The sequence below is a fragment of the Acomys russatus genome, chromosome 14 (genome assembly GCF_903995435.1).
Source record: "Acomys russatus chromosome 14, mAcoRus1.1, whole genome shotgun sequence".
NCBI classification, from domain to species: domain Eukaryota; kingdom Metazoa; phylum Chordata; class Mammalia; order Rodentia; family Muridae; genus Acomys; species Acomys russatus.
Genome location: NC_067150.1, coordinates 37,517,340 through 37,542,074, shown reverse-complemented (window position 1 = coordinate 37,542,074; position 24,735 = coordinate 37,517,340). Strand labels below are relative to the sequence as shown.

At 48.1% G+C, this 24,735-nt stretch overlaps 1 protein-coding gene across 2 annotated transcripts; it reads right to left on the bottom strand.

Annotated features, from left to right (window-relative positions):
- Positions 1 to 559: 559 nt before the first annotated feature.
- On the bottom strand, positions 560 to 24,433 carry Pcsk7 (proprotein convertase subtilisin/kexin type 7). 2 transcript variants are annotated; one of them, XM_051156346.1, is made up of 17 exons: positions 24,380 to 24,433; positions 22,157 to 22,276; positions 20,953 to 21,432; positions 20,185 to 20,319; positions 19,458 to 19,623; positions 16,920 to 17,010; positions 15,914 to 15,968; positions 14,917 to 15,055; positions 14,142 to 14,242; positions 11,203 to 11,370; positions 10,675 to 10,782; positions 10,022 to 10,124; positions 3,680 to 3,836; positions 2,829 to 2,923; positions 1,799 to 1,892; positions 1,423 to 1,540; positions 560 to 1,165 (listed from the first exon to the last, which is right to left on the bottom strand). In XM_051156346.1, exons 3-17 carry the CDS (start codon positions 21,418 to 21,420, stop codon positions 806 to 808), a joined length of 2,358 nt encoding a protein of 785 aa, XP_051012303.1. In that variant the 5' UTR covers positions 21,421 to 21,432; positions 22,157 to 22,276; positions 24,380 to 24,433; the 3' UTR covers positions 560 to 805. The 2 variants fall into 2 exon arrangements, with proteins under 2 accessions (XP_051012303.1, XP_051012304.1); XM_051156347.1 differs by having other exon boundaries at positions 24,391 to 24,433.
- Positions 24,434 to 24,735: the final 302 nt, after the last annotated feature.

The window sequence follows — 24,735 nt, the reverse complement described above, 5'->3', positions numbered from 1 at the left end:
AAGTAAAAATCAAATCTTAAGCATTAAAAAATTCAGATAAACAATGAGCTCAGAAGATGGGAAGGGGAGAAGGCCAAGAATGGAGGAAAAGTCAGGCAGACAGCTGGCCTCTGGAAGGAAGGCCATTTCCCTGAGCACTTTGCAGAGGAAGACAGGGCGGTCTCAGGCAGTGGCTCCCAGGCTGACTGTGAATAACATTTGTGTCTCGGCTCTCTGCAGTCCTGCCGGACAACTTCCCCAGTGAGGCAGCAGGGGTTCTGGCAATCATGTGCATCGAGTTCTCTCAGGAGCATTTCACCATTCCTTCAGCAGGAAGGGCCGAATGGTAGTGAAGGGGCTATGGGCAAGTTTGAGTTGGCTTTAGAATTGGTGCGTAGAAAAGGGTAATGAGGCAGCTGCTTTTAGGGCTGGCATGTCCAGGCTCTTGCCAGCCTCTTCCCTGCGCCCTACGTACAGAGACGGCTTCTGTTGAGTGTTCCTAAGTATACAGGAACCTGTCTAATTCGTGAATGGGAGGATGTCCTGACAGCCTAGGTCACCAACCAGCCCCAGAGGATGAGATCAAGGTCTGCCTGGTATGGGTGCCAATCCCTTATCCAAAGGTTCTCAGCAGAGCTCAGCTCCAAGAGCCCTGCTCACCAGTCCTTTACCACTGCACTTAGGATGGCCCTCATCCTCCTTCAGAGGCCTTGGGTTCCAGATGTCACTATCAGGACCACTTTCTCTCCTGAGCATCCATGATTGAAAGCCTCATCAGCAGTTTTAGGAAGAGCCTGTTGCACATGGAGGATGCTGGGCCTTGGGGTCAGCAGATCTGGCCATCCTTCCCCTGCAGCAGATCTGGAGGATGGTGCTGAGGACAGTCCAAGCCATTCTTACTGCTCAGGGATAGATTTCGGTTCCCCTCACTGAGCACCTCTGGGGCCAGGAAGCCAGAGGCAGTGGTGCAGCCCCCGTTCTCTGAATCCACTCCATCTACCTCCTTGCTGTTGCACAGCGGCACTGATTCTAGCTCTGTCCCCACCTCTCTGGAGTTCTGGCTCCGTGGGGGCCAGCGTCCCCTCCTGCAGCAGTGGGTGGAGGCCATGCTCCTCTGGCTCAGGCACACTTCTAGCATGTAGTAAATGGTCCAGAAGACACTGAAGCAGCCCACCAGCACCAGGGTCTGGAAGAAACCACTGTGGGTTAGTGACAGCTGTAGCCCAGAAGCATAATCCTGGGCAGTCTCTCCCTTCTGGGACGACCTTTCCCAACCCAACCACTGCCTTGGCCTTCCTTACATACATGTACTGTCCGCAAGGAGGAGGCTAACCGGCTAGGCGTGATGCTAGGAATTCCTGTCCAAGTCTTTCACTCCTCGGTTCATCTGGAGTATCCCTTAGGAAGGCCTACCAGCTATGGCTAGAGTTTCAGATTCTGTACCTTGAGTGTGTTAGGGGTAATGGTGTAACCATCTTCCTCAGGAATTTTCAGCCCAGGTGGGCAAGGCAGAGTGAAGCCATCATGCAGGTATTTTCCACTCATAGCACTTTCTATCAGTCTACAGGAAGAGACGGGACAAGGATACATTACTAACATGGTACCTATATTATCTCCCCCTATCTTGTAGCTGAAAAGTTTGAGGAGAGCCCCAAGGTAGAGAGGACAGGAGTACCATGGCTTCCCAGTACACAACTCTTGTCCTAAGCATGAAGCACAGTTGGGGTTCAGAAGGAGGTTGGGCTCCCGCAGTGGCACCTCTTCCCCACCTCTCAAGAGCCATCTCCCTCTTTCCTCTGATGGACATGGCCATACCTACCTTTGTCTGTCCTTGATATCTACTGGACTCCACATGGAGCCGTACAGGGTCAGCTGCCACTGCCGGAGGATGCCCACCTGGAGCGGCTCATCTCCTAGGGTAGTAAGCCAGTAGCCCTGTTAAACTGGGCACTGTTGGCCGTGCACAGCAGCAGAGCCTGGCCTACCCAGCCACCCAAGGGGATTCAGATCACATTGTGTGCCATAGTTTGTGTCCCACAGAACCCAAGGGCTCTGCAGAAGTACCTCAGAAGGCACCCTAGGATAGAACAGAAAGGTTTGAAGGGCATATGGAAAGCAGTGTTTTGCCTTTGCTTCCCATTCTCTGGGGTTTCACCTGGAATTTCTTTCAAAGGGGGGAAAAAAGTCCTATCAAATTAAAAGCTCAGCCGGGCGTGGTGGCACACGCCTTTAATCCCAGCACTCGGGAGGTAGAGGCAGGCGGATCGCTGTGAGTTCCAGGCCAGCCTAGTCTACAGAGTGAGTCCAGGACAGCCAAGGCTATACAGAGAAACCCCGTCTCGAAAAATCAAAAAACAAAAAACAAATTAAAAGCTCAAAAGCTGCCAGTCAAGTGCATCTCTAACTTGACTGGAAGCTCGGAAGTGTGGTTCCATTTCCAGGCTCCTCATGTTAATACTGCAGTTATTCAATATTCTTGCTGTTGTGACTTTCACTGCTACCATGATCCTATACAACTCACTTCAAGACTAAGAACCTCAGTTTTCTTAAAAAGCAAAATGGTGAAAATTTGTCCTGCCCTTACCTGCCTATTAGGACTGGCCGAAGGATGGTTATATGTGAAAGGGCTTGAAATGTGGTTTCAAGAAGGAATTTTTGTTGCTATCCTGAGGAAAAATGTATCAGTCACTTCTCCAAGGAATATAGCAGCAGGATAAATGAGCAGTTTTAGGGACAATGCCTACTTTTAGGAGAGGATATACTTCTCGGCACGTGCTGTTCACCAATAGCATCCCTACCTATCACCCATGGACTACTTCCTGTGGGCGGTGTGAGACAGGAAGGCTCACCTACATCCCTGATAACCAGTCTGTAGACGCCTCTTGCTCTTTCCCCCCAGCATCGCACAGTGGAAAAGGTCCAGTCATTGAAGCCATTAGGATCCCTGGCAAAGAGCAAAACAGAACACATGCATGGCCTAGCACAGTCAGTAACATGAAAGGAACTATAGGCATTTGGAAGGATGTGCCACCCTGTTCTTGGGATCTCAGGGTAGGAGAAAGTTTTGTCCTGTTGTATAGCAAAGGCCAATGGAGAAAGCACAGGGCTGGGAATCCTACAGATCTAAGTTTCTTTCTTTCTTTCTTTTTTTTTTTTTCGAGACAGGGTTTCTCTGGGTAGCCATGGTTGTCCTGGACTCTCCTCTTTGTAGACTAGACTGCCCTTGAACTCACAGCAATCCGCCTGCCTCTGCCTGGGATTAAAGGCATGCCCAGGCTGGTCTTGAACTTCCTCTTCCACCCTTGCAACTTGAGTGTTGGGGTTACAGTGTGTGCTGCTCTTTCTCCGCCTTACTAGGCACTGAGCTCAGCATGCTGAACAAGTGTCTACAACTGAGCCAGCTGGATCTTGCTCTATAGCCTGGGCCAGTGTCAAACTCATGATCCTCCTGTCTTACCAGCCTCCCCAGTACTGAACTACAGCCACCATAGCACTATACTTAGCTTTCCTCAGGATTAGGAAAAATGCATGCAGAGTATAATGCCAAGTATGTCATAGATACTTGAGTAAATAAAGCATGGTCAATGGCTTCCAGCTGCTAAAGACAACCAGTGGTACGTTTCTTAGGACAGTGTCAGTATGTGCTTGAGAAGGCCCTTATTATGAAGACAGTCAGGAGGCTACGGGCAAGTGTACATACGAGTCCATGCTGCGGGGTGCGCCGATCAAAGACATCATGCCACTGGGACAAAACAGTTTCAGTTCTAAGCTGCCACGTCGAGGATGAGTGATGGAGACTGTCACTGCCACATGTTCCAGGGTCTTCAGCCCCGACATCTCCAGGTCCATCCTGCTGACTATAGGAAGTCAGGCTGGGCAGCTGGGAAACCAGCCCATAAACACTTACGCCCTCATTTCATCCCAACATATACAAAGGCACACAAGTACCAAAGCCACATACAAACATCAATAGCACAATGTACTTTAGCAAGTGGAATGCAGTGCTACAGCCAAGTTCCCGTCTAGCTTAGGTTCTAGCTAGGGAGACAACATGGCCAAGATGATATATGAACCCCACCATTCATCCACCCAAACCCATCCACTGTGCACTTAGCACATTTCAGGGCACTGTACGAGATGTAGGGAATACAAAGAGATGTGCACATAGTCTCTACCTTTTCTTGCAAACACAAACTGATACATGACATGCATAACTGATATGGGGCATATCAGATGAGCTGAAGCACATAGCAGTGAGATATGCTAAATGAGGAAATCAACTCAGACTAGCAGAAGGCATTCTAGAAGGGGGATGACACTAAAAAGCGAAGTAAACAAGCAATTCTCATGTATGGAAGACAATACAATATAATTTATAAAGCTGCTAGTCTGTATACCCTTCAAAAAAGTTATGCAAGCCGGGTGTGGTGGCGCACGCCTTGAATCCCAGCACTCGGGAGGCGGAGGCAGAGGCAGGCAGATCACTGTGGGTTCAAGGACAGCCTGATCTACAAAGTGAGTCTAGGACAGCCACAGAGAAACAGGCTACACAGAGAAACCCTGTCTCAAAAAACAAAAACAAAACAACAACAAAAAGTTATGCAGAATACAAAAGCTAATCTCAAAAAAGGATTTATATTGCAGAATTACCCTCCCGGGTGTCAGGGATGGGAAAGGGGATCATGTGACCATAGAGGTAACACAAAGGAGCCGTGTGATAGTGCAGTTCAGATGCTGACTGTGGCAGTGTTTACACAAGTATGAACATGATCAATCGTAGAGCTACACACACAGAAACACAGATGCTGAGTGCACGCAAAACCGGCGAAACTGACCATGTTCTGTGGATTGTACCAACATCAAGTTCTTAGCTTTGATACAGTATTAAAATTATATGACATTAACACTGGGGAAGGAGTACATGAGATTTTCTTGTTCACTATTTTGCAAATTTCAACACACCTACAATTATTTATAAATAAAAGTGTTGGGGGAGTGAAAAACTAACAAACAGAAAGACTCAACTGGGAACTAAGAAATTAGACTGCAGTGAGATATAATTCTTCCTAGAGTATCTTTTCAAGCATGTATTTAATTCAACACACAAGACAAAAATCTTAATTTTAAAATTTTACAGACAAGGAAGACAGAGAGGTGCTGAGAAGTATGAGAAAGGAAAACTAGGATAAGAAGGCGCTTTTTTTTTTTTTTTTTTTTTTTTTTGAGATAGGGCTTCTCTGTGTAGGCCTGGTGGTCCTGGAACTCCAGGCTGGCCTTGAACTAACAGAGATCCTCCTGCCTCTGCCTCTTGAGTGCTAGGATTAAAGTCATGTACTACCACCACCAGGCTAAATCTTAATATTATTTATTTTGTTTGTTTTGTTTTTTCAAGACAGAGTTTCTCTGTCCTGGACCCACTTTGTAGACTGGGCTGGCCTTAAACTCACAGCGATCCGGATCTGCCTGCCTCTATCTCCTGAGTGCTGGGATTAAAGGCATGCGCCCCCACACCCAGCACTTTATTGTTATTTATTTATTTTTTTTTTGGTTTTTTCGAGACAGGGTTTCTCTGTGTAGCCTTGGCCATCCTGGACTCACTTTGTAGACCAGGCTGGCCTCGAACTCACAGCGATCCGCCTGCCTCTGCCTCCCGAGTGCTGGGATTAAAGGCGTGCGCCACCACGCCCGGCTTTTATTGTTATTTTTTCAGTTGGTTAGGTTTATTAAATGTTTTCCCATGATGTATTTATTTAATCACTTTGCAGCCTGATCTCAGTCCCTTCCCTCTTCTCCTGGCAGTTCCTCCTTTACTCGCTCCCTTCCTTGTTTCTGCCTCTCCTTCTCAGAAAAGGGAAGGTACCCAAGGGGTACCAACCCACGCAGGCTCTTCAAGTCGAAGTAGGACTAAGCGCATCCCCTCCCACTGAAGCCAGGAAAGGCAGCCCAGCTAAGAGAGAGGGATCCAAAGGCATACAAGCTAAATCTTTAAATAATACTAACATAAAATAAAAGACAAACAATAAAAAGGGCTTAGGATAAAGCCTTGGTAGACCATTTGGTATACAGCAGGCCTTGAGTTCAAACCTTTGTACCACAAAAAGAAAATTCATACTGTGCTTTTTGATAGAAAAATGCAAAAGATGATTAGGATGGTAAGAAATAACATGGTGAAAGTGGAAGCAGTTAGGCGGGAAAGTATACCGAGAGAGTGGTCTAAAATGGAGTGCAACCCGAAATGGGTGCCCAGGGCTATGCTACATTTAGGTGTTTGCTCCCATCTCATTTCCTACCCTGGTCTTTACAGCTGACTTTTGTTTTTTCTTTTTTGACTTTTTTTTTTTTTTTGAGACAGGGTCTCTCTGTGTAGCCTTGACTGTCCTGGACTAACTTTGTAGACCAGGCTGGCCGCAAACTCACAGCGATCCACCTGCCTCTGCCTCCCGAGTGCTGGGATTAAAGGCGTGCGCCACCACGCCCAGCTGTTTTTTGAGGCAAGGTCTTTCTATGTAGCCCTGGCTGTCCTTGAACTCAGAGATCTGCCTGCCTCTGCCTCCGAAATGCTGGCTTGGCCGTGGTGTTTTAACAGCACTAGAAACCCTAAGAAACTGGTCATCCTCCTATCTTACAAATTACTGTTATTACTGTCTTCAGCAAGTTTTTTTTTTTTTTCCTTTTTAACCTTTCATATTCTATCCAGACGATAGATACGAAGCTGCTTTTTTGTTTCCATAATGTGGTGGGAGCTATGATAATCTCTATCCTTCCTATTTATTTCATGAGGGATCAGAATAAGACATAAGTGGAAGAATTGTATGTAGAGGTAGCTAAAGTCAAACAGCACAGCAACTCTGATGAGGGAGGAAACGGGGATGTGGGTGGGGACAAAGACTCACAGAATACATCTCAAAAGACATTCATGGTTCTAGCGTTTCAAGTACACAAAGAAAATAGGAGCCTTGGGCAAGGAGGGAGGCCAGAGGCCAGTGGAGCATGAGGGATCAGACTGGTTAACCTATCTCTAGGGTCAGAGTAGCAGGAAGGCTCAGAAGATAGGCTACAAACTTATCCCTGAATGGTACCAATAAGGGCACACAAAGAAGAATGTTAGGAATATCCTCAGTAGAGTACTTACCTAGCAAGAACAAGAACCTGGGTTTAATTACAATAGGAAAGCGAGGTGGGAGTGAGGGAAGGAGGGACTACACACACATTCAGAGTCTTGAAGGGAGGTAGGGACTTCAGCTGGAAGACAAGCAGGAGAGACAGTGGTGGCCTGAAGCTGGGGAGGACAGGTGCAAATGGGTGTTCTGTAATCTCCTACAGAGTCTCTGGCCTGAAAGGGATTTCAGACCCAGTGTGAGGTGTTTTCTCCTCACTAACTTTCAGTGGGAAGAAATGCAAGCCTATTTTGCTCTTGGGTTGCCCTGCTCAACATGACAGCTTAGGAACACATAGCTGGTTAGATAAAAATTCACTGTAACTAAATGCAATTGGGAGGCAGAGGAAGGTGGATTTGAGTTGGAGGTCAGCCTGGTCCACAGAGCCAGGACAGCCAGGCAGCCCAGGGCTAGAGGGAGAAACCCTGTCTGGGGGTCGGGGGAGGTTCAGTTCCTTGGTCACACAGCTACATTTGAAATGTTTGACAGACTCAACAGCTGCACACATCTGGACACCTTCATTATGGCTGAAAAGTCCTGGTTAATAGTGCTCTGGACCCTTTAAGGTTATTCCATCTCTTCTGCTACTGTCTAGATGCTCAGCTCCTTTTGCCTGCCTCCTTTTATAATCAGGGTTTCCCTTTGCAGTCCTGGCTCGCCTGGAACTTACCACATAAACCCAGTTGAATTTGCAGTGATCCTCCTGCCCTCTGAAACGGATTACAGACGTTGCCTTCCTGCTCCCCTTCCCTCTGCCTCTTAAGAAACTTTGTATCCAGCCCCATGCCTGATTTTGCTTGAAGACTGAGTGGCTCTAGTGGACAGGGTCTGGGCTTTCTGTGGCTCTAAGGACTATAAAGTGCCTGATCAATTGTGCCTGTCTGGGATGAGGTGTCTGGACCATCGAGACTGGTTGGGGATGGGGTCTCTAGACTGTCTGGGACTGTCTATACCATGTGAGTTCACTCCTTTGACCACCAAACCACTATCAAACCAGCCTTCAGGCTCATATTTCCTGTTCTGTTCTGTTTTATCTATTGAGGGCTGAATATACTCAGGGCAAGAAGCCTCTTTCCCTGGTTTCTGAAGTGGGCAGGCCTGCTTAGCACCCGGTGAAGGACTCCACAAGCCAGACTCCTGGATCTCGGGCCTCCTACCTCTGCACCCTGCTCTCTTCACTTCCCTCTTATGTTTTCTTTTCTTTCTTTCTTTCTTTCTTTTTTTTTTAAGATTCATTTATCTATTATTTATACAATATTCTACATGCATGTGTGCCTGCAAGCCAGAGGAGGACACCAGATCTCATTATAGATGGTTGTGAGCAACCATGTGGTTGCTGGGAATTGAACTCAGGACCTCTGGAAGAACAGTCAGTACTCTTAACTGCTGAGCCATCTCTCCAGCCCACGCCCCTCTTATGTTTTCTAGTGACCAATAGGCAATTGCCAGTTGCCCAATACCTATGGAGGATGTGAGACTTTAAGGGTTTTACAGTTCACAATGGGATCAAATATCCTGCAACACTTTAAGGGGTCAAGTCCCTGGATAATGGGAAGCAGAGGATAACAAAGCTGGAGAGGTCTCTGACCCTGAGAAGTTCACTTGCTCATCTGACAGAAGAGACAGGAAACAGCTTTAGACGGAGTAAAGGTTAAAAAGTCCACAATCTCCAAGACAATATGTGAGGGCCAGGGGCTTCCCAGAATCACATTCCTGGGTATGTCTTCTGCCCTTCCTAAGACAGCATACTTTTTACAGAGAAATATGTTCCCCAGGCCCTAGTCTCCTTCCACGCACAGGGAACCTGGCATGAGGGTATGTTTAGGGCTATGTTTCTCATTGAAGCCTCCATGGAGAGAAGCTGCCGTATCCTCCCACCCAAGGCCCCTCCTTTGGTCATTCCTTCTAGACACTGTGTCTCTGGTTTGAGCACTTTCAAGGGACACAGGAAAGACAGAGATAAAGTCCTGATATCAGCATGAAGTACTATACACCCCAGTATTGACAAAAAGTAGCAAATAACTCTGCTTGTCAAAATTTCTCAAGGGAAAAAAACCTGGCCCATGGGGCTAAGGGTAGGAACAACTGGGAAATGTGCATACAGAGAGGCTGGGATATAGCTTCATGGTGCTTAGCTTATGAGGCACCAAAACAACCCCTTTAATCCCAGCACTCAGGGAGGCAGAGAGAGGCATGCAGATCTCTGTGAGTTCAAGGCCAGCCTGGTCTACAAAGCAAGTCCAGGACAGCCAGGGCTACACAGAAAAATTCTGTCTCGAAAAACCAACCCAACCCAAACTAAAACAACAAAAGAAGATAATACACAACTCTAGCTCAGAGGACCTATACTTACGCCTCTGTCCCACCCCCTAAGAGATGGCATCTGGCTTTCTCTGGAGGAGACAGAACCGAGCCATGCATTCCTCTCCTCCTTGCAGAGGCCACTGGGCTGGGCAGGGCTATTCCTTTCCTTCATGCTGAGGCCACTGGACTGGGCAGGGCTATTCCTTTCTTTCATGCTGAGGCCACTGGGCTGGGCAGGGTTCTTTGACAAGTTCTTAGCATCACAGTCACAGGAACTTCTTTCAACTCCAGCTGAGGTTCCCTAAGCCCCACCCTCTTCCCACCCGCTGCCTTCCTAGCCCATTGCTCACAGTTCCTTTTTACTATTAGGAACTCAGGAGAAAGGTCTTAAGCAGCCAGGGGCCAGCCAACTCAGAAGCAGCAACATGCCCTAAAATGGTCAAAGAAAACTCCACAGGTTTGGCTGCCGCTCAGCTCCTGAAGGAAGGGGGAGAACTGGGCAGGGAGGATGAGCTTAGCTTAGCTTCCCCATCACCCACCTAAAGCCTGGCCCTAACATTAACCTTTTCCTGAAGGCTTACCATTCCATAGCACCTCCAGAGAGTGAGGGGACGGCGGAACAGCCTTATTTTCTTTTAGCACGGGGCTGACATAGGAGGCTAAGTAAGGGACAGATGTCCAGATCTGTTCAAGAAAAGTAGGGAGAGCAATTAACAAACAAACACACACACACTCAGTGAGATCTTTAAGGTCTAACTCTAGCTTTTCTGTCATCACATTCCTTCACTTGGGATTCTCCTTCTGTATCCCAAATGTTAAGGAATCTGAGCAATGACCATGTGCAGAAGTGAAGGGGAAACCAGAAGCACTGAAAGCACCCAGTCCTTTTCAGTTCTCCTTCCATTCTCTAAGAGCTTGAGAACTTCTGTTCTTCACTGATAAGATCACTATTAGCTAGGATGAGGGCTAAAGTGGTCAAGAGCCAGAAAATGTCAGGCACTGTTTAGGCATTGGGTACTTCCCTCAGCCTGCCTGCCTCCCTCCCTTCCTTCCCCCCCACCCCCACAGGGTTTCTCTCCTGGCTGTCCTGGAACACTCTCTGTAGACCAGGCTGGCCTGGAACTCACAGAGATCCCCTTGTCTCCCCAGTGCAGAGATTAAAGAGGTGCGCCACCACGTCCAGCTCCCTCAGTCTCTTTATGCAGGCAGTCCTGTTGGCTAACACCTGGCTCACCTTGGCTGCATTGACGAGTCTCCAAGCATTGAGCAGGCCAAACCCATGCTGATGGCTGTGGCTGAAGCCAGCCTCATTGGTGAGCCAGTCTGCATGATGATCCTCATACTGAAAGAACAGAGGCATGGTCAGTCTCCAGCATTCCCTCACTCTCTGTTCCCTGCTCACCTGCCAAATGAGCCAGTCCAGACATTCCCATACACGCCACTAGGAGTGGATTCTCTCAAAAAAAGCTGAGGAAAAAAACCTCCATAATCTCATTATCTGAGTGGCTTGCTTCCTTCCCTAGAGGGACCCAAGAGGACCAGCTCCCAAGTGACAGTGCCCTGCACAGCTCATCTTGGGTAAATGGCTTGAGCAGAAGTGGGATGAGTGAGCTCAGGTCTGTAACACTGATGGAGTCCTCACACCCATGCTTTACATATCCCACTCTGAGACATTTGAGACATTTCCAGTCTGGAGTCTCCTGATACCCGACCCCAGAGTGGGGTGGGGTTGGACACTTGTTAGCCAGTTGCCAGCTCTCACCTGGGTGGCCGTGAAGACAATGATGTGCTGGATGTCCCGCCATGTGAGGCAAGGCCGCACCTGTAGCATGAGGGCTATCATGCCAGCTGCGAGAGGAGCTGCAGCTGAGGTCCCTGTGTGGCCTTCCGTGCAGCCAGTGCCCTTCTGAAGGTCCCAGTCAGTGGTCACCTACAAAGTGGAATAAGGAGTGGGGAAGGATTAGACACTGGAAGAGGGGAACAGGCAGTCCTCAGAACCAGTCTCTCAGGTGGCCTCCCCTTCAGAGCTGTAACTTTCCTTATGCACAGAGGACCAGGCATAGGAGCTCTGAGTCCACCCATCAGTCTCTGGATGATGGACACAGAAGAGTGACTTTGGGGGCACAGCTGTAGGAAAAGGAGACAGGGCATGTGAGAGGATGTGGGTACACATAGGTTTCTTCATTCCTGCTATTGTAATTTTATCATTTCATTTCCAATTTCTCTACCCAACTCTCCACATCCCAGCTAACCAGAAGTGGCCAGAGCTGCTACTGGGCTTTCGCTGGAGTTGGGACAGTAACTGGTGGGAACCTAGGGAGCATGTTCCTCAAGAATTTTATTGCAGCTTCTGCTTGAAGCCTGCTGCAGCTTCAGTATCTACCTACGCGGCCTGTCTGCCATGCTCTGTTGGCTGACCGGACAAGCTGCTTTCCTGCTCTGGTTGGTGTCTCAGCTGGGTTTCTGTGAGTCCCTCTCCTCCTCAGATGAGACATGAAAACTGGGAAAAGACAGTATTTGTTTGGCATCAAGTTCTTTTCATGTCCCATCAACAAAAGTGCATCAGAAAGTTTAGCTGAGGGCTGGAGAGATGGCTCAGAGGTTAAAAAGCACTGACTGCTCTTCCAGAGGTCCTGAGTTCAATTCCCAGCAACCACATAGTGGCTCACAACCATCTATAATGTGATCTGATGCCCTCTTCTGGCCTGCAGAAGTACATGCAGGCAGAGGGCTGTATAATAAATAAATAAATAAATAAAAAATTTAAAAAAAAAAAAAAAAAAAAGAAAGTTTAGCTGAGCAAGTCCTTCTAAAACTGCTCTCCCACACAAAGCCAGTATAGGCCAGTACTTATTTCTTTTAGCTTCTCTTCTTGGTCAGATACCAGGGTCTTTCTCTATTGTATCCCACCCCCCACTCGCTGCCCCAGCTGTTACAGCAGTTGCCAAGAGATGAAAATTTCACCCAGTGTGCATTCCCAAAGGAAAGGAAGGGAAAAACAGTCCAAGTTGCAGTCTCAATGAGAAAGGAAGCCTATTGGTGCCAGAGAGCAAATTGATTTTTTCCTGTTAAGGAAACAGCCTCATAGTGATGGTCTAGAGTACAGATGTGAAGTCTGTGAACTTGCCCAGAATGGCAAGAACATCACACAGCACTCTGACAATCTAGGACGCTCCCTGGGCATGAAGCCAGACGGTGGGAAGCCTATTCCCCTGGCCCTTATCCTCAGAGACACAGCTCCATCCAGCTGCCTGGTCACACAACAAGAGGTTGCCAAGGCAAGGGCATTCCAAAGATGGGAACTTGGCTGAATAAACTCACTTTTCAAATCTGGACAAATTATAGTTCAGATGGAAGGTGGGGGTGAGGGTGAGAAACTGAGTTGAGTTGGGAGGGGAAAGAGATTTTGCTACAGAGCTTTCTTAGGCCCCTTGCAGGGGGCAGGGTGAGTGGGTCCAAGAGCTCTGCCAGGTGGGAAAGAGAACAAGTTCCTGTTCTCTCTAACACAGGGCCAGTAGCACCCCAGCTGCCTGCAAGCTTCTTGCTTTTCATTTGAGTCTGCTCCCTTCTCTGTCTCCCTGGGGTGGGGATCAACTGGCACACAGCCTTAGAACACTGTGTTGACCAAAAGTCATTTACTGGCATAACAAACTTCTCCTTTTGGAAAATGAACTTGACTCTGTATGAAGATGAAGCTGCTTAATTCCCAACGGCCCCAGAAACCTCCCATCTGCCACTGGCAAAGCTGACAAGCTTCTGGCTCTTGTCTAGCTCTGGCCTGGTGTCTTCTATTCTTACTTCACACTGTTAGTGGCAGGAGGGACATACAGGGTGCTCTGGACTGTGGTCCAGAGGCCTGATTTACGTGGGCTGGGCTGGAGCCCAGCAGAGGTCTCTGAGTCCTTCAAGAGTTGTGTAGGTGGCAGAAGCTCTCCATTCCCCTATTGCATTCTGAGGCTTTGGCTTTAATCAGAGCTCTAGAGAAGGACAGGGTCAGGCTGTCACAAGCCAGCTCTAACTTCCCATCCTGTGCATCCCTGAGACATCCCTGTTCCTAACGTGAACATGGCAGTCAGCATTTATAAAAGGACTGAACAGCACATAGAAAATAATAAAAGCCCAAATTCTACCACAGGGATCCTACCACCAAGTTAAAACCACCAGCCAGGCGATGGTGGCGCACGCCTTTAATCCCAGCACTCGGGAGGCAGAGGCAGGCGGATCGCTGTAAGTTCAAGGCCAGCCTGGTCTACAAAGTTAGTCCAGGACAGCCAAGGCTACACAGAGAAACCTTGTCTCAAAAAAACCCCCCCAAAAAAAAAAAAAAAAAAAAGATCAAAACCACCATTGCAGGAGGATCAGGAATTCAAGGTCATCCTCATTGCCATAGTGAATTCAAGGCCAATCTAGGTTATATGAGATCCCATCTAAAAGAATGGGATGAGGAAAAAACAAACAAAAAACAAAAACTGTTTCACCAGGTGTGGTGCCATCCGGCCTGCAATCTCAACAAGTAGAAGGCCAAAGCAGGGAGATGGCTCATAAATTCAAGGCCAATTTGAAGCACACTATGAGTTTCTTTTTTTTTTTTTTCACACTATGAGTTTCAAGCTAGCCTGGGCTATGGAGTGAGCCTTTGTCTTGAACCACAACAGAAGCACGACCACAACCGCCACATGAGAAGGCCCCAGAAGTGCTCACAATGCTCCGCAGCATCTTGTCTCCACCACTGAAGGTGACTGCCAGCATGGAGGCACACTCTTCTGCATAAAAAGGCATCCGTCCCTCCTCATCCACCGCACCTGGCACAAAGAAGTGAGACAGGCAGTCACATGTGCAGCAGGTCCTATAGCTAGCACCTGAGACCAGAGCTGCCTTCATCATGAAGGAATGGGTTTCTCCTGAGTTGAAAGAGTAACCACAACCCTCATCTCATGTGGGCAGGTAGCCTCAAAGGGCAGAGGGAATTCTTGCTCTCCCAACAGGTTTAGGGCAAAATCACAGGTCTTCCATCTCTGTGCTTAGTCACTTGCTTTCAGTATGTACTAAGATCTACTGTGAGTCATATTAGACATTAGAGCCATGTGGAAAAGGCCACACCATGGAAGGAGTAGGAAGGAGGAGGATTCACTGAAAGGAGTTAAGCAAATAATAATATAAATGGAATGACAAACTCTATGATTGGGAGTGCAAGCCAAGAGTCCTTAGGTTAAAGGGTAGCAGAGCTGGCCTCAAGCCAGTGGCCATGGAAAGAGACCAAAGCGGAGGTCAAACCAGTCATAATGGTAGTGGAGACAGGTGGGTAATTTCTAAGGAATGGATGAGCATGTCCCAGAGAAGCCCTGAGAGCTTGCAAGAGCTGGGCTAGCACTATTTGGTTCCCAAGAGATGATCATGGTTACACATTTAAGTAAACAGAATGAAGTGAGATGCAAAACACACCCGCTGACTCCGTTCCCAGAGTCTAGACCACTACCTATGGTGACAGTATAGATGGAGTTGGCATAACCATCATAGTTGCAGTTGTCATTGTGCTGACCCCCGTTACCACTGGCAACCACGAAGATACTTCCAAAGCCCTGGCGACCAGCCATCACTCCATGTTGTAAGGCAGCCTGAAGAACAAAATGTCAGGCTGTTAGTGAAGGAAATAATAGAAAATTCTGTACCAGTGCCGGGCATGGTGGTGCATGCTTGTAATCCCAGCACTGGGGAGGCAGAGGCAGGCATATCACTGTGAGTTCAAGGCCAGCCTGGTCTACAAAGCGAGTCCAGGACAGCCAAGGCTACACAGAAAAACCTGTCTCGAAAAACTAAAAAAGAAAAGAAAAACCTGTACCTTCTGAACCAGCCCCTCTTCCCCCACTTCTAGAAAGAAGAGAAAAAGGAAAGCGCATTGGGCAAAGGGGAAAAAGATTTAGACATGCACATAAAGAGGGGAGACAGTTAAGAGTGAGCAGTGCTTGGGCTGGGGAGGTAGTTCAGCAGTTACAGGAACTCTGAGGATCTAGGTTCAGTTCCCAGCCCCACATGGCAGCTCACAACTGTCTGTAACCCCAGTTCCAGGAGATCCAGAATCCTCACACATGCATACATGCAGGCAAAACACCAATGCACATAATAAATAAACAGATAAATAAATCCTTTTTAAGAAGTGAGAATTAACAGTGTTTGACAGACATATTCTGCTTATCAGATGACAGAGCAGGGAGAGGAACAGAAACCCAGAATGAGATGCAAGAGAAACAAGTTGGGAGTTATCCCATTCCTTTCTCTGAGCACCAGTGTCCCACAGGCCCCCATCCCGAGTGAGGCAAATAATCTGTCTTGACAGGTGCATGGCACAGCTGTACTAAATGGTATAAGGTGGCATTATAATGAAGGTGGGGTGGGATGAGGGTTTGGTTGGTGGATCTTATAGAACTGAATAAAGAGGGCCTTAAAGTTTCCTGGTCTTCAAGCCCCTCAGTTACCTTTCCAAGCTGATGAGGACCATCCACTGTCTTCCCATCATCATCTGGGCCCCAGCTGTTGAGATACGAAAAGGAAAGGGTAGAACCGAGTTGGAGCTACCCACCGAGGGTCTCCCTATCTTACCAAGACACTCTTCTTTCCTCCTCCTCTGCCTCTTCCTCCTCTTTTTTTTAGTTTTTGAGGCAGGGTTTCTCTGTGTAGCTATGGCTGGCCTTGGACTTACAGAGACCCACCTGCTTCTGCCTCCTGAGCGTGACTACCAAGCACTCTTCTGCCTGCAGCTTCTACTCTTCTCTCAATGGAACCCCATGATTAAAAGACACATGGTGTCAAGGGTCCATTTTTTTTCCAATGAGGAAAATGGAAGTGTATGCTAGGCTCTTATTTGGAACCGTCCCAATTTAGGGCTCTATTCTGCCTATGCTTCCTCAGGTCCCAGGAAGCGGAGGATACACAGTGGAACAGGGACAGGGTCATTCCGTTATCTACAGAACTACTACTAAGCTTGACCAGAGAAGTTCAGTTTGTGTACATTTTTGGATTTTTCTTTATTAATCAAAACTTATGGGTGTGGATTTTTTGTCCACACATATCTATAAGTACATGTGTGGAGTGTCTGAGGAGGCAAAGTGTCAGATTCCCTCAAACTGGAGTGACAGAGGGTTGTGAGTTACCATATGGTTACTGGGAACTGAAACCAGGACCTCTGTAAGAACATCAAATGCTGTTAGTCAGCAAACCATCTCTCTAACTCCAAGTATTTGCTTATTTTGTTTGTTTTTGTTGTCATCAAGACAAGGTTCTCTGTGTACCTTACTATCCTAGAACTCATTAGGTAGACCAGGATGTCCTTGAATTCAGAGAGCCATCTGCCTCTGTTGGTATTAAAGGTGCGTGCTGCCTCCAGTGGTGGTGAGGCCTGCTAGGCTGGAGGCAGCGTTTTTGCTATGCTTCTGTTGAAAGATCTGCCCCAGGGCCTCTCACCTGCAGCAGTCCTCTCCTTACCTGCAGCTGTAGATGTCATTGATCTGATAGTGCTTGTTGAATGCCACAGCCTCCATACTGTCTGTGAGTGGTCCATCCAGCACCCGGATACCTAGGCATTGAAGTCACACCAGCTCCTCACTGATACTGGTCCCACGAGAACTAGAAATAGTGCTCACTCCCCAAGCAGGGCACCAGGGGGTAGGGTGGTATGACTGGGACTCATACTTCTCTCTATGTTCTTTTGCACTTTCATGTGCACAAGTTTCACAGCTACATGTGTGGGGGTATACATGCATTAGTGTGCAGATGCACATATATGTGTGTGTGTGTGTGTGCAGGCAAAAGGTCTACCTCAGATATCATTCTTCAGAACTCTTGCTGTTTTTGACCCAGGGCTCGCCAATTACGCTAGGCTGGCTGGTCAGTAAGCCCCAGGGATTCATCTTCCCTGGGGTTACAAAAGCACTCGATCATTTCTAGCGTATCTCACGGGTGCTAGGGGTTGAACTCAGGTCTTCACGCTTGTGTAGTATGAACTATGTATCAAACCCTTCTTTTGTACTTTGGATTTTCATACCATATACAAGTATTACTAGTGTAAAAATGTGGGTTATTTATTTATTTATTTATTTATTTTTGTTTTTTAAGATAGGGTTTTTCTGTGTAACTCCGGCTGTCCCGGAACTTGTTCTATTGACCAGGCTGACCTCTTGGAAATCTGCCTGCCTCTGTTTTCTAAGTGCTGGGATTAAGGCATGTGCCACCATGCCTGGCTCTATTTTATTTTATTTTTTGGTTTTTTGAGACAGGGTTTCTCTGTTTAACAATTCTAGATGTCCTGGAACTCTCTCTGTAGACCAGGCTAGCCATGAACTCACAGAGATCCTCCTGCCTCTGTCTCCCAAGTGCTGGGATTAAAGGTGTGTGCCACCATGCCTGGCTAACCCTGCTCTATTTTATTTTTTTTTTTTTTTTTTTTTTTTTTTTTTTTTTTAAAATATTTTTATTTAATTTTTAAATTTATGCACATTGGTGTCAGATCTTGGAGTTACAGACAGTTGTGAGCTGCCATGTGGGTGCTAGGAATTGAACCCGGGACCTTTGGAAGAGCAGACGTTGCTCTTAACCACTGAGCCAACTCGCTAGCCCCCCTGCTCTATTTTAAAAGACAGGCTCTTAGCCAGCATAGGCTCGCCTTAAACTTACTACATAGCAGAGGATGATCTTAAACCCCTACTCCTCCTGCCTCTACTTCTCAAATTCTGGAATTATGGACAGGTAGGTATGTACCACCATGCCTAGCTTTCAAGTGTCTTTAGTCATCATGTTTGAACTCAGATCTAATGATCCTGAGGGCAGCACTGGGCTAGAATATAGGTAATCCAAGATTCCCCCTCTTAGCTTGGCATTTCACGTGAATCACCTAGCCTGGTGCTTGGTACAATAAAGGAATTAAGTGAATAGTACTCATTACCTTTGCTATCCCCAGTGATGCCCAAGTTCTTCCTCTAAAATGGAGTGGGTCACAGTATGGGAAGGGCAAATAGAGATTTGCAGAGTGCTGAGGCCCCCTGCTGGAGACTGTGAGGATTACAGCCAGCCTGCTGAGGCTGTAGGTTCCCAGGCATTCCTCAGGATGCAGGGGAGTGTTCATCCTTTCCCCTTCACCCACAAGACTGAGAGCTGAAAGAACCACATAAGCACTTCCAGCTGGAGACTAGCCTCTCTTAAGAGAATACAGCAGGGGACTGGAGAGGGGGCACTGAGAGAGCAGCCTTCATAGATGTGGAGTCATGGAAGGCAAACTGATGAGAAGGTACTTCATAAAAATATGAAGACACTAGCAGAGCATAGTCAAGCTGAAAGAGTTGCTACAGTGGTGTGGGTCACTGGTGAGCACAGATATGATCAGAAACAGAAAGGAGATGAGCAGCTGCAACTTGGGACCTCCAGCCCACAACATGAGCATTTTCATGTTAACTTGTTTTATACTATAAAATAAACACTGTTGTTAAAAATCCTATTTGAAGCCAGGTGGTGGTGGCCCACGCATTTAATCCCAGCACTTGGGAGGCAGAGGCAGGCGGATTGCTGTGAATTCGAGGCCAGCCTGGTCTACAGTCTAGGACAGCCAAGGCTACACAGAGAAACCCTGTCTTGAAAAACAAACAAACAGGGAGCTGGAGAGATGGCTCAGAGGTTAAGGGCACTGACTGCTCTTCCAAAGGTCCTGAGTTCAATTCCCAACAACCCACATGGTGGCTCACAATTATCTATAATGTGATCTGATGCCCTCTTCTGGGGGTGTAGGTGTACATGCAGGCAGAGCACTGTATACATAATAATAAATAAATAAATCTTTAAAAAAAAAGAAAAGAAAAACAAACAAAATATCCTATTTGAAATTCCACAGCCTTGAAAACTCAGTGAGTTAATTAACCTGCTATGCTCACTCCTTACTCTAGCTATACACATTGAGGGTAGGAAAAATAAATTTCAGGATGGGGAAGAGGGTAGAGAATGAGCTTCCCCAAGGACAGGGGAAGCATGAGTTACCTGCTATTCGGCTCCCATAGGCCACGCCCACCGCACAGAAGCTGTTGTTGGGCACAGCTGCAATTTCTCCTGCACACCGGGTCCCATGGTGGTTACCGTTCTCCGCGTCAGGGTGGGGCATAGGATCTGGGTCATTAGAGTTGAGGTCGTAGCTACCCTCTGGGCTCTGAAACATTGAGGGGTCAACAAGTTGTCTCTTACTGGTTAGAAGGAGTCAGGTCCTAACCATCAGGGCAAACAAGGAACTGGGAGTTTCTACTTCTAAGTCAGTGTAGCAAGTCCATCGCCTTGAGCAAACAAGGTTATAAGGTATGAGCCAAGGACAGTGGGGAAGAACTGAGAAAGGTCAAGGTTTTTAAAGCAAACTATTCTCTTGCCTGGTATAGTACTGTACCTACTGCTTGGGGGAAACCCAAGATAAAAGAGATTTCAGACTTTCTAAAGGTCACACCTTACCCAGAAGTTTTCAGAACCAATAAGGCCACCCCTTGCTCCCCAGGGAAGGAGTAGCAACTACAGGAAGCAGGAAGTATTGCCTGGGATTGATCTTGCTGTAGACTAAAGTCAACTTCTGGGCCTAAGCTGACTGAGAAGTGAAATAGAACAACCCTATCCGCCCCCTAGGCTGTTTGTCTTGGCTCAGTGCCTTCTAGGAAAGGGAACAAAAGGGCGGGAACACCGAGGAGAAGGAGCAACGTGGCAGCAGGGGTCAATCCAGGCCACTCACATAGTTGGGTGCAATGTCCTGGATGGTGTGCTCCACTCCATCGTCCACCACTACCACTGTCACCCCTCGACCAGTTACATTTCGCTCCCACACACCTGTCACATTGATGTCTCTGCCTGGGCTCCGCCGATTATTCTGTAGGAGGCAGAAAAATCCAGTGGCATACAGCTCAGCCTAGAGACAAGTTAAAGCCACCCTTTCCCTTGGCTTCTACCAAAGAACCAAACAGAGGCTATAGACCAACAGGTTGGTGGTGAATACAGCTCAGAAGACACATTAGAATCCTGCCCCTGCATTCCTTGGTCTCCAAGAAACTTGGGCGTCACTTGTGGACAACTCAGGGTGACACGGTGGCTAGGGCTAAGTGGTAATTATCACTCAGTAAGGTTAGCAGTTAGCCTATACAGCACAGGGTCTGCTATGTGCTAAGACACTTTTCTAAATGCTTCAGATACACCTCCTTTATCTTAATGGTAACTCTATGAAGTATGTAATGCTTCACTCTCCATTTTAGAGGTGGGATACAGTGAAAGTGAAGCAACTTAGCCTTAAAGGTACATGCTAGAATAGCTCAGGTAGACTAGCTGCAGTGAGTGCATACACCCTCAGCACAGCACTGCTCTTCACAGCAGAGAGGGAAGGTATGGGCTAAGAGCAAACTGCATTCCCAGTCCACAGACATACCCCACAGTCCAAGCACAGGGAAGTGGGAGAAAGCCTCCGTCAAAAGGCGCTAGGACAGACCCTGTCCATCTGAGCTGCACTTACCAGGTGCCACTGCTGAGGATACTTGGGATCATTGAAGTGAATGCTGCGCTTAGCCCGCTTCAGCAGCCTCTGCTCAGAGTGCCAGCGCACGGCTTCATGCTTGGCTAATACAGCTTCTGCTTGCTGCCGCATGGCCTCCACCTCCATGGCTTGCCTGTGCCCAGCTGGCTGGACCAAGAGGTAGTGGCCCTGGAGCTCTCCAATGCGCCCAGCGTTCACCAGCCCTGCTGCCTGGGCCACAGCATCTGCCTGTTGTGTAAGACTTTCTTCTTTCCTCTCACCTTCTAGGCTGTCCAGATGCACGGCCCAGCTTAGCCCCCCTGCATGCAAGGTGTCAAGTCCACCTGCCTCTGACAGGCCCATGACCCAGGGAACCAGAAAAAAGAGTCCAGCTAATTCCAGACAGAGGCAGATGGGCAGGCCCAGGGGGGCATCCAAGCGTGGGACTTTTTGCCTCCCTTTCGGCATCAGAACAGCAGGCTGCAGACAAAGGGAAAGGACATCAGCATAGAAAGATCCAGCAACTGCAGGGATCTCAGAGAGTGACTGTGGTGTGTCAGCCTGTTCCCCTTGGAAAGCCCAAACCACCTCTTTAAGTGATTAGTCATTTGATGATCATATCCTCTCTCCCTCTCTCATCAGTTACATTTGTCTCCAGTCAAAATGTTAGCCCCTAGGTGGAGTATGAGCCAGGGCTAACCCCCGTGGATGACCTCCCATGGCATGATGGACCATCCATTGTGCCCCAATAGCTTGGCATCATCCAGGTGCCCACGGGCTTCAGGCTACTCACTCAGGTACTCAAAGTATATGTCACTCTCCACGACTGACAACATCAGGACCCACCACCTTCTTTTTTTGTTTTTGTTTTGTTTTGAGACAGGACTTCTCTGTGTAGCCTTGGCTGTCCTGGACTCACTTTGTAGACCAGACCGGCCTCGAACTCAGAGCAATCGCCTGTCTCTGCCTCCCGAGTGCTGGGATGATGATGATGATTTGATATGATCTCACTATGTAGCCCTGGCTGTCCCGGAACTCACTATGTAGTTCCAGGCTGGCCTCAAACTCACAGAGATCTGCCTGCCTCTGCCTGGGATTACAGGCATGAACCACCACACCTGGCTCCATCTCCCTTTTATTTAGAGACAACATAAATCTTTTCCTTAGCTGACTTCTGAGTCCCACAGTGGGGCCCCATTCCCACCTGGGCTCTTGGTGAAGTTTAGGTCCTGGTCTGGGTAACCACACCACACTCATTTTGTGAAACTGGAGGGAAGTGTCACCTTCACTGTGAGCAGTGTTGACTGGGAACACAGCTGCGGACCTGTGGGCCCCAAGAACAGAAGGAAAAAAAAAAAGCATCCCATCAAAGCCAGCAAAGCAGAAGCTACAGTGAAGGCTAGGACTGACCAATGATCAGTGTTAAGTATCATTTTCAGGGACCTAAAATAGGTCACAGACTGGAAGAGATCCATGACAATACGGCCACATCAATACAAAACCCAGATACCCCATCTTGACCTATCTTGTCGCTCTCTTCTCATTGGCTTCTCTAAGGGCCCAGCAGGGCTGAAGTGTTAGCATTCTCCATCACCAGAAAACTGGCAACCCAGCCCCTAGCAGCCCAGGCAGGGACATTAGGTAGAAAGCCAGATAATGAGAATAATACTTAACAGGCATAAATGCATATGGTTAAGTGGGAGAGGGGAAATGGCTGGCAAGAAGGACTGAAGAGCTGTCCCTGTCTCAACAAGCTGGCTTTTCTGCAAGGGCACAGGCCTGTTTACAACCACCCAGAGGAAAACTGCCATATTAGAACCAGCAGGCAGCTGTGAGGACAGGGACAAGGCACACATGGGGCCTCAGCTCAGCTCCTTTAAAAGTCACTACTGTCTACTGCGTCCACCCAGACATACACTCAGCTGGTGTCAACTTAAAACATTCTAGAAAAGATTGTTTTACCAAAAAGCCCTTGGAAAGGGAAGGAACTTCCGCCACCTAACACTCCTCTTGCAAAATCTAACATTAATGTAGATTTCGCCCCTATTCCTTGATTTTCTGTTTTTTTAAAAATTATTTTATTTTTGTACATATATGTTTATATTATTATACCTATATACAATAGATTACCTATGGCAAGAAGAACTGTGACACAATCAAAATTATATAAATGTTACATTCTTAGTGTTTTGGCTGTTTTTGTTTTTTAATCAGGATTTCTTTTCTTTCTTTCTTTCTTTTTTTTTCCAGATAGGGTTTCTCTGTTACACAGAGCCCTGGCTGTCCTGGACTCTCTTTGTAGACCAGGCTGGCCTCGAACTCACTGAGATCTGCCTGCCTCTGCCTCCCAAGTGTCTTTTTCTTTTCTTTTTTTCTTTTAGGTTTTCAAGACAGGGTTTCTCTGTGTAGCCTTGGCTGTCCTGGACGCGCTTTCTCGCTTTGTAGACTAGGCTGGCCTTGAACTCACAGCGATCCACCTGCCTCTGCCTCCCCAGTGCTGGGATTAAAGGCGGGAGCCACCACCGCCCAGCTGTCTTTTTTTTTTTTCTTTGAGACAAGGTTTTTCTGTGTAGCCCTGGCTGCCCTGGAACTCACTCTGTAGATGAGGCTAGCCTGGCACTCAAGAGATCTGACTGCCTCTGCCTTCCAAGTGCTGGGATTAAAGGTGTGAGCCAGCACTGCCTGACTTAAACAAGATTTCCTTATAAAATAAAGGTTGGCTGAGAACTCATGATCCTCTGACTTCCATCCCTTTGTGGCTCTTCTTACAGGTGTGGGCCATCATGTCGTAAATTCCTGGGCATATTTCCTCTTACATTCCTCCCTGGCCCTGAGATGTTTCGATTGTCCCAAGATACCCAGGTGTCTTCCCTAGTCTGCACAGAACTAAAACCAGAATCTGGTTGGATAGCAGCCATCCACCCAGGCAGGCTCCTACAGTCTCTGTGGGTTCCACCAGAGACTTCTGGAAGAGAAACCGAGCTTTTTCTGTCGCCCAGAGACATAGCAACACTTATTCTCAGGCGTCCGGGGAAGAAATCTTAAGCACTTTCTGATAGTAGACACCAATCTCCTTCAACTGCTTGGCCTATCAAAACAGCATTTAGTGATTAAGATAGAAGGGTACTCTTAAGCCACTGTCCTTCAAGCTCCTTCACCGGCGCAAGGGACCAGTTCCTGTACAAAAAGCACTAGTGTCAGGGATGCGCCCCATCCCGCCCCGCGCGGCCTTGGTTGCTCTGTACAATGCGCCCCTCTCATTAGGACCTTTGCTGTCCCGAACCTAAGACCAGGAGGCCCAGTCCCGCTGGGGTCGCCCACGCCAGGACCCAAGGTACCCTCAGCGCAGCAGCGCCTCCTCCCCAGATACCGACCGCCCCCAGTCCAGGGCCACCCGGATTTCTGAGGTACGGTCCCCTACGTTTACTCGCAACTCACCCACAGCCTCCTCCGGTGCTGCTGCCGCTGCTGCCGCTGCTGCCGCGCCGCCTCCCTGCGGAAACTCTCGGCTTTCCCCGGAGCCGGAGGAGCCACTGACAGCGACATCACTTCCGCCCGGCGCCGCAGCCAATCAGCGGCTGGGCCTGCGGCTTGTGGCCCAGGAGGGCGAGCACAGGGCGCTCACCCGATGCTCGCCGGCGGCTTCTGCCACAGGCCAGTGCGGGCTGTGGGGGCTCCCGCGCCTCGAGTCCTCGTGGTCTCCGCCACCAGGAACCCCAGGCAGTGGGCCCTCGTCCTTCATAGCGTCCTCTGAAAGGACCATTTCGGTTCCGGCCTCTAAAC